General features: G+C 46.3%; 1 protein-coding gene across 1 annotated transcript in view; it reads right to left on the reverse strand.

Moving 5' to 3' along the window:
- Positions 1-8695, reverse strand: part of Frem3 (FRAS1 related extracellular matrix 3) — a 68985-nt gene extending 60290 nt beyond the window's left edge. The window contains exons 1-2 of the mRNA XM_020174678.2: positions 2935-8695; positions 1285-1374 (exon numbers count right to left, since the gene is read on the reverse strand). Of these exons, the coding sequence (XP_020030267.2) occupies positions 1285-1374; positions 2935-8107 (5263 nt within the window). The 5' untranslated portion in view covers positions 8108-8695. The remainder of the gene's footprint in view (positions 1-1284; positions 1375-2934) is intronic.
- Positions 8696-9863: the final 1168 nt, after the last annotated feature.

Below are 9863 nucleotides of genomic sequence, written 5' to 3' on the forward strand. Positions count from 1 at the left end.
TAGCTCTGTGATGACATCCAGAAGGTAATTAAAAACCCACTGAACAAATGAATGTGTGAATATTTGATTAGCAATGGTTCTGCACAAGCGTTTTAAGATCCAGCTATGAACAAACGCATCCTCAAATGCTCTAGTGCCTTGTTTGATCATTCCTATCTGTTTATTTTAATTTGCCAGCTAGGAAGTGATCTGTTCTCTGACTGCTTTCCATGGTTTCAGGTCCCCAAAGCAGTCCTCTGAATTAGGTATGAAAGCCACCTTTTCATAGATGAGGATGAATGACCAGGGACAAAGTAAATTGTTCAAGGTCACACAGGGCAAGGTGGGATTCAAACTCAGGATACCATCTGGCTTCTCAAATAGAACTACTTTGCAGTAAATCAGCCTGTGACTGACTGCACATTGATTTAGGCAGAAAACACTTGTTACTTGCTGGGGAGTGAGTAATGGTTTATATTTAAAGAGGTTATTGAGTGGTAGGCAGCACCTGGACATAATTTCTGCTATTATCCTGTCATACTGAAGAACGATTTTTCTTCTGACCACAAAATTATCATATCCCTAGTTGTGTAAAGGAAATGACTGATATTAACTGGTTGGTGCCCATTATGTGACTTTGAAGATAAGAAGGTAAGAATGGACAAAGGTGCAGCAGAAGCAGGAAGCTTTTTAGCACATTTTCCTCTGTGCCTGAAAATATATTTTCCATCCCATCCACGAAGGTTAAATTCCAGTAAATACATTTATCACCCTATCCAAGAAGATTAAGCAAAAATTAAATTCTTTTCATTTTTTTTTATAGTACTGGGGATTGAACCTAGGTCCTTGCAATGCAAAGCACGCACTCCACCATTCAGCTATATCCTCAGCCCCCAAGAAGATTAAATTCTAAGGTCAGGGAGCTATACTTTTCAGTTCTGCAGCTGAAAATCCTAATGAAATCTGCAGGTAGATTTTGTAATTTGTTTCAGTATGACGCATACCACTAGATAGAGCCTCGACTCTCCTGAAGTTAAGGTTCAGTTGATTTTAGGATGTCATCTATAATCTAGGTCAAATCAGGTAATTCACTTCACATTAAATTCCTATAGCTTTCCCCCACCCACCCCAAATTGATTTGAGCATACACTGAGCATAGGACCATAAATTTAAAAAAGAATTCATCTATTGGTATTGTGGATGACATTACTGATTTTGATGATTATATAAGTCATTTGATTTTTTTTCAATTGCATTTTGATTTTAACTCACCATAGGTCCTTTAAGGTTTGATTATTGACTTACCACTGTGTTCCACAGAGAAGTAGAAGACATCCTTCGTTGCATTGCTGTCCTCATTCAAGACATAGTGGACCCTCATCTCATCAATGTCAGCTTAAAACAAGGGCAAACACCACATTCAGTCATACTGGCACAACAGAAAGTGTAGATGTTAACAACTTCAGTTTTTTCATAGGAAGTGGCAAATGTGGTAGAATTTTAAATAAAGATGAAGTGAACATGAATCTATCTGTTTACTTAAGTTACAATGCAAAAATGAAACTTTAGAACTTTTTTACAGCACCACTATGGGTATGTTCTATGCACACAATATGCAACAAGGACATTGTAGTTATGCATGTTTTATGACAGCACTCACTGTAGACAGCCTGGTCTATCTTGTTTTAAGTTTTTTGCCTAGTACAGAGTATGGCATAATGGGGGTTACTCACTAAATTCATTGTCAAAATGAATTTCAATAAGAGTAACTTCTAGGGCTGGCAGAGTGGCTGAAGTGGTAAAGCACCTGTCTAGCAAGCATGAGGCCCTGAGTTCAAACTCCAGTACCACCAAAAAAAAAAAAAACCAAAAAAAAAAAACTACTACATCCTAAGACAAAAGAAAAAGAGAATAAAGCCACGATTTTTTTCCCTATTACCTAGACTCTTGGGCTTTTAAGATTTTGCACCTTCGATCTATAATTGCATTTTCATATTGGTAATTATTAGTATTTTTAAGAGAATTTGCTCTTGGGGAGGGTGATTTATAAGAACAATTATTATAGAATCATATGTGATTTCATTTGTTTTAGAAGCAGTGCTGAAAATGTAATCAAATTATTTTTAAACACCCTCTATAAGTTTTAGTCTGAGATCACATCCAAGTTATATGTGGGAAATCTCACGCACAGAGCTACCTAGGGAAGTTGTAAGACAATGTAAAAAAACAGCCAAAAGACACCAGGTGTCACATCACCCAGAAAAGCAGAGGAGCCTGCCTCTATCTCATCATTAGTATAAATACCAAATATAAGAGAAAAGTGACGTTTAAAAAATAGCCCTTCACACATTCAGGAAAACTTAGTTTTATGCTTTTTTTCCTTAATGCAGAAATTACATTTGAATAATACCCTTAAAATGTGCAGTGTGATAATTTATATCTAAATTCTAGATAACAAGCATCATCTTTGGAGGGGGTGAATTCAAGTATGATATATTTGATGTATTGTAAGAACTTTTGTAAATGCTACAATGTACCCCCAGAGCAACAATAAAAAAACAAAAAAGACAAGCATCATCTTCAAAAATCTACTTAGTAAGCTGTGGAAAGGTTCCTAGATATGTTATTCTTAGCATTCAAACCCAAACTGATATTATGGGAATAAGTGCAACCTTATCTTACAATAATTCAGAAACTGAAGCTGCACTGTTTTATAGTTTTAAGGTACAATTACATGCTTTATTAAATTTCTATGGGTTCCTATTCAATGGGCATTCTGATGAATAGCTGAGAAAGGACTTGTTGCCTTTTTTGGTTTTCATAATAATTTTGTACTCCACTGTATTTGATGAGAGCCAGCATCTTACTGAAATGGTCTGGGGTCAGAATAATCTTACAGACACCTGAGACATCTGGTCCACAGAGACAGAGGGATCAGGGAAGAACATGACTAACCTTGTGTGAACGCACGAGTGCTCTTCTTATCAAGGCCAGTGTTGATGAGAAGGCCGTGCTCTGGTCCTCTGGTTACCTTATACCTCTGCAGTCTGTGAGGAATGTCCTGCTCTCCTGCCTTTGGAAATGTGTTGATAATGAAGAAGTCAACGTGTCCTGCGTGAACGTGCTTCAAGGCTGGGACACCCTTGTTAAAGGCAGTCTGGGGCTGTCTGTTGCTGAGGGACCTGATCTGGATCCTAATTACCTGAGGTGTGCGTGTCTCCAGGACAGTGTCTGGGAAGACATAGAAATCAGTGTGAGAGCCATCTGTCACAGTCACGGAGAAACTGTCTTCAGGGGTCTCACTGCCGTCATGCTGGTAGCTAATGAGGTCTTCATTCAGGTCCTGCTTGGTGAAAGTAGTCACAGGATTGCCATCATTATACAAAACCCTTCCATGGGCAGGGGCCTGGGTGATGGTAAAAAGAATGAGGTCATTTGGGGTGTCCTCATCTTCCACTGTCAACTCCAAAGGAGTGAGAAGTTTGCTGTGACCTCTCTGCAGTGTCAGTTTACGGATGGTCAAGATAGGTTTCTTGTTGTCCACGTCTGTGATGAAAATCCTGAAGGTTCTGAACACAAGATTGTGTCCATCAGTCACTCTAAACTCAAAGCGATCCTTCTTTATCTTGCCATTTGGAATGTGGACATAAGATATTTTGTTCCCAGCCAACTGAAGCTGAGTGAAAGACGCAATGGGCAACCCAGGATGGTCAGAGCTTTCCAAGTGGCCCAGACCAGGAGGCTGTGTGATGGTAAAGTGAAGTTGCTCTCCAGGGCTGTTGATGTCACTGGTGTTAAGCAGTTCAGTGGTGAGGGTCATACTGCCACCTTCTTTCAAGGTGACCCTTTTGTTGACTACCTCAGGGAAGACTCTGTTTAAGCTGCCAATAGTCACACAGAAGTCACGGTCCATCAAAGAGTTAACCCCATCAGTCACTTCAAACTTGATAAGATCAACAATCCCTTCCTTGCCTGTGTGGGTGTAACAGATGAGACCTCTGTCAATTTCATCCTGGGTAAAGTTCATCCCCACAGTCAGGTTGTTCCTCACTTCACCTCCAGGCTCTCTCAGTCTTTGTAAAAGCCCTTGTTGAGGCCCATCGCGGAGGATGAAACTGAGGATCTTATCATCTGAGTCAAGATCCGTGGCCTTGAGGGTCAGATTTGTGATGATCTCAGAGTGCCCTGTCTCTACTTCCAGCCCACCATTGATGGTTAACTGAGGGGCTTCGTCATTTACCGGGGTCACCACAATGGGTACCTTTGAGTGGGTGGTGTGTTTGCCATCACTCAGCCAGACCTCAAAGCTGTCCTGCATAGTCTCCGAGTCATCATGCTCATACACAATGGAGGAGGCCTCCTGGATCTCCTGTAAGGTGAAGCTGCGGATGGGCTGGCTGCCTGTGGCCAGCTGCCGAACTATTCGCCCATGCCGAGGGAGGGCCGTGAGTTGGAAGTGGAGCTCGTTGGGCGGCAGGTCAGCATCTGCTCCATTGAGCAGCGGAGTGTCTATGACCAGGCTCATTCCCTCTAATACCACCAGCTCCTGAGTGAAAAGTTGGGGCTTCTCATCATTGATAGGCAAGATGATTATAGGGAGGAAGATATTTGGGGAGAAGTTGATGCCATCAGAGCAATAAAAGGTGAATTGATCTGCTTGTGGCTCTAGCCCCTTGTGGATACTCTGTATATAATTGATATGCCCCATTCGGACATCCCTGACGGAGAAGGCACTAATGGGGCTTCCAGTCCGTGACACTTCTGAACCTGGAGCTGGTCCAATGTTTTCCAGGTAGCCAGAGGCTGGCTGCTTAGTCAGCGTGCAAAGGATTTCATCTTGGGGAGTGTCCACATCTTCAATGTTGAGATGTTGTAAAGTCAAAGGGCTCTTCCCACCTTCAGGGACAATGAAGGACTCCCTTGGCAAGACCCTGGGGGCTACATTGTCTACTGGCAGTACTGTGACTTCCACCTGCATCCTTTCCACTATGCTGTCCCCCACTACCCGGTGACAAGGATCCTTGTAGAGGATGAGGCTGAAAGCATCATACTGCTTTTGGAAACCAACTTCACCTCCAGTGTGCACATAGACTACTGCCCCACTCGTGAGGTCCTGTTGGGTGAATCGCTCTGTGGGCAAACCATTCACCAGAATAATGCCCAAAGTGGGGCTGTTCTCCACAACGAAACACAGAATTAAGCCATGTGTATCCTTTCTGCTGTGTATAATACCCGTGGTGATCTCAACAGCTGTACTCTCTCGTACATTTATGGAAGAATCCAGTAACAGACTACCTGTGATGGAGATCCTGGGACTTTTATCAGCCACAGCGGGTTGGACAGAAATCTGGACAGTGATGGGTATACAGTGCACCCCGTCACTTACCTCCAGATGGAAGGTATCACTGGCAGTCTGGTCTTGAATATGCTGGTAAGAGACACTCCCATTAATAATATCAGCTAGCATAAAAGAGTCTCCTGGAACCATACATTTTCTAAAGTACCTCAAGTGTCCATGTTGGGGACCCCAGACTAAAATGAAGATGATTTGGTCAATGTCTGTGTCAGGGTCTGTAACATCCAGCTCATTACTGCTGAGGATAAAGCTGTCTTCTTCTGAGATAGTAAGGCCTCTGTTGGTGACTTCGGGAGGCTGGGTGGCCACAGGCTGTAGGAATAATGTGAACGTGCCTGGCACACTGTTGCCTGCAGCATCTGTCACTTGATAGGTGAATTGCACAACTTGGGGTACAATGCCCAGCTTCTTCCGTGGGGGTTGATAAGCAATCTTGTGATGATTTACTTGGGCCTGGGTGAACTGCATGATGGGTATGTCTGGTGAATCAGTGAGCACAATTTCTCCCACCTGGACTTGGTGGTTGCTGTCAGTGTCAGTTGGAAGTGTAAGTATGGTGTACCACAGGTTCTGTTCATCTGAATTCTGGTCAACATAGTGGAGGAATTTCTTCTGGAAGTGAGTGAGCTGGTAGTCTCTCACAGTCATTCCTAGTGTAGTTCCTGGGTACAGTTCTGGACTCTGCATATCCACTGGCTGGATACTGATGGTGAAGAAGTTCTGGTTGGATAGATTGGGTGGGTCGTGGTCATCCTGCACATGGAAAGCCAGATGGGCAGTGACAGATTGAGGGCTGTGAGGTCCAAGATGGCGGAAGAAAAGTCTTCTTTCTATTATGTCTCTCTGTAGCCACTCAGTCACCACCTTCTCATAAAGTCCTTCTTTTTCTACATAGTGCCAGTCACTGTCTAGAGGGGGCAGAGGTGCTTCAGCCTGCCGCAGGAGCATATCCCCCAGGTGCTGGCTTGAGTAAGGGGGGCCTGGAGACAGGTCCCACTCTGTCTCTCCCTCTTTTTCTTCCAGAGGTTGGTCCTCCAGCACAAAGTGGATAGTTGAGTCTTCAGAGTCAATATCTGTGGCACTCAGGACAAAGGGGGATATCTGGACCACTTGCCCTTGGATCATTGAGAGTCCTGTGTTGGCACTGACCATTGGTGGTTCATCATCCACTGGTATGATGGTGACAGGGAAGAGGAATTCCACCTGGTGGTACCCATCCTCCATCCGGAAGATGATGTTATCACTGTAGGTGTCACTGCCATCATGCTGGTACACCACTCGCCCTGCTGCCAAGTCCATTGGTGTCAAATACTTGCACCCAACAGGTGCCCCAAGCACCACCAGCTGCCCATGTCTCAAGCCACTGATGGCAACCATTTTCACCTCTTCCAGGTTGTCTTGATCACTGATCTGAAGATTCAGGGGGCTGGACTGACCTTCAAAAAGCAATAGTCCTTGGTTATACCTGGCCACAGGGGTCAGTGCATTCATGGACTTCACTACCACCAGGAAGGCAAAAGGGTCTGAGGTGGCACCTTCTCCATCGACCACCTCCAGTTCCAGCTGGAAGAAGCAGTCCTGTTCTGAGCTCTCTGTAGGGGGACGATAAGCAATTTTCAGTTCCTGCAGCTCCCTCTGGGTAAAGAAGGAGACTGGAAGGCCCAAGGGGTCGTCAGTGCTGACCACATAGCCCTGCTGCCTCTGGTGCCCTGGTGGGATTGTGGGGGCGTTGAGAATGTTGAAGACTAGGTCGTCGGGGTCTGACTCAATGTCCTCCGCAGCCAGTGCATCAGGAGTCAGGGCTGTTAGCAGGAGCTGATCGACCTGCAGCATCCTTGGGGCCACAAGGCTGGGCCTGGGCGTTGTATTCTCAGCTCCCTTCTGGATCTGCACCAGCAGCTGGAAGTACTCGCGAACCAGAACCTCCAGTGACCCAGCGCCTGGGTCCTCCGGCGCCAGCCGCTCCACCATCATGGGCACGTGGTCCCGGTTGGGCGAGGAGGCAGTGGCCGTGTGCTGGTAGCGCACCCCAGCCCGGACAAAGCCTTCACAGTCTACTCGCCTGCCCCTGGGGAGAGGGGTCCCCTTGGCGTCCACCAAGTGCCCGTACCTGGGCAGTAGGCCGTCGTGGAGAGGAAGAGGGGTGAGGAGGCACCTGCTGGTGGCCGCGACTGGCGACTTCGGGTGGGCGAAGTGTAGTACTCGCCGGTCGATGGCATGGCTCCGGCCCCGCAGTTTTGACACAGTCAAAGGCCTGGTGTGTGTCACCAGCTCCAGCCGGGAGAACACCACGTCCACCGCCAGCGTGAAGGGCAGCACCAGCGTGTAAGTCGGGGCATCGTAGCGCAGCTGCAGCCGCACCCGCCCGCGCCTGGGGCTGCGTGAGCCCAAGTGAGTGTACCGGACCTGGCGGGCCCCGAAGGCGCAGGGGAAGAGGCGCGGGGACAGCGCGCCATGGAGCGGGGGCAGGACATCCAGCACTGTCACCTCGCACCGATCCCCCAGCTGCACTGCAATCACCAGGTCCCGCAGCGGGTCGAGCCATAGCGATCGGCCCAGGGGCACTCGGAGCCTGGAGTTGGCAATCAGGACGCTGGCACCCTCGCGGCTGCTGCCATTAAATGCTCCCCAAGCAGGCAGGTAGAGCTCCGCGTGGGATTCGTTCCCAGGCGAGGGTAACTGTCCCCGCAGCGCGCGACAACTCAGAAGCAGGCAGAAAGCCACAATAAGCAACGCAGGTGTCCCAAAGGGATGCCGAAAACCCCCAGCCATGGCCCTGGATGGGACCTTGACGTTGGGATGTCCAGAGGATGCTCTGTCTAAAGAGGAGCCTGCTTAGCCGCAGGTGCGGGCGGTGGAGGTGGTGGCTGCTGTCCAGGCGGGAGCGGAGGCGGGGATCCAGCAAGAGGCAGCAAAGGTAACAGCAGCGGGAAGGGGCTCTGCCCACCACCTGCCCGCCCGCGTCCCAAGGATCTCCCTTGTTGGTGCCAGAGGCCGCCCAGATGTGGACCCCAATTACCTTACAGACCTCGGTGGCGCCGGGAGGGCTGGCCCGCCAGGGTGCATGCAGCCCGCCTCCGAACAGCTTGTCTGGATACTCACTTCCTTGGGAGTCACAAAGGATTGTCCCTCAGGGCTGGGAGAGAGATGGTGACTGCACCCTGGCCAGTTCTGCTTGTGGAAGACTCCACTCGCGTGGTCCATTCATCCAGGCAATCGTGTTTCTGGTAGAGTGAAGAAACATCATTTCTCTTTCTTTCGGTTGACAGGAGTGCATTTTCTTGCCAAAATTGAGTCTCACTTTGGACATAAAAAAAGATCTGGTGGCAGCTATCTTGCAAATAGGATTTTCTAGCTGTCTGTCTGATGAAGCAGCTTATTCCAGGTCTTGTAATTCGGTGCTTCCAAAACAACCCTGTTATTTTTCTTCTGCTCAGCTTTTGGGGAAAAGGATCAGCCTCTAGGCTGGCAAACTTGAATAGCTTGTAATCTGTTTCCATTCAGTGAGTCTCCTAGCATCCGTGCCTGTGCAGGTTGGCTTCCACCCATTTTCTTAGAATGTGGTTTCCATATCTGATCAACAGAGACGGTTGGAGAGTTTTGTAGACTTGTTATTTCCTAATTACTTTCTTTGTAGAAAAATATATAGTAGCCAGAAGAGAGGATATCAAGGGAAGCAGTAGCAGAGAAAATTCTACAGATGTTTGGATCAATTTAACACCTGAAATCAGGTTTTCAAATGATGATGACTCTCTGTAGTGTTAGGTACAGACACATTTTAACTTTTTAAATATTAAAAATAGCCATTTAGTCACTCTGAGCGCTAAACTTTTCCAATAAATGTGACAGTATAATATTTATTTATAGTATTTGTATGTTTCCTCATGCAACTAATGTGAATATGAGAGACTTTTCCATGACAGTGAAAATAGATGCATACAGCTGCGTAGTAATAAAATGGCTTCGGGGGAAGATAAACCTGTAGAATGTCATCCCACATTATTCTTTTGACTTTTTGCAGTGTTGCGGATGCTGTTTCATTCAGCTGCAGCAGCAGTGGCTGATTCTGAAATCAAGGATAGTATTCTAGTAGCTTGAAAGAGTTAATCTTCTCTCTCACCTCTCAATTTAATCAGCCAGTGAAATGCTGTGCTCTCTATCATCCAGTAAAGCAGAATGCTAGCACACTTCATTAGCACACCGATTTGTTCCTGTAACAGGATTTTAAGAGATAGTAAACTTGAAACAATGTATGCTTAGCCTAATTATGCAATGTTAGTCCAATGTGTCCAGAAATATTATTTTTAAAATGTATTATTAATTGAAGCAAAGGTGAAATTTCATTACACATGCAAGAGGCATTATGTTTAATAAAGCCATTGCCTTGTCCAAGGGACAAATTTTTACAATAGAACTTTTATTACTCTGAACATAGCATCTCTCATTCTGAGGCTTCTGCCTTGTTTATGTGTTATTCTATGGAGGAAGTAGCCGAATGGCAGAAAGTTAAATTATTATATTTGTCCTT

The sequence above is a fragment of the Castor canadensis genome, chromosome 9 (genome assembly GCF_047511655.1).
Source record: "Castor canadensis chromosome 9, mCasCan1.hap1v2, whole genome shotgun sequence".
NCBI lineage: Eukaryota > Metazoa > Chordata > Mammalia > Rodentia > Castoridae > Castor > Castor canadensis.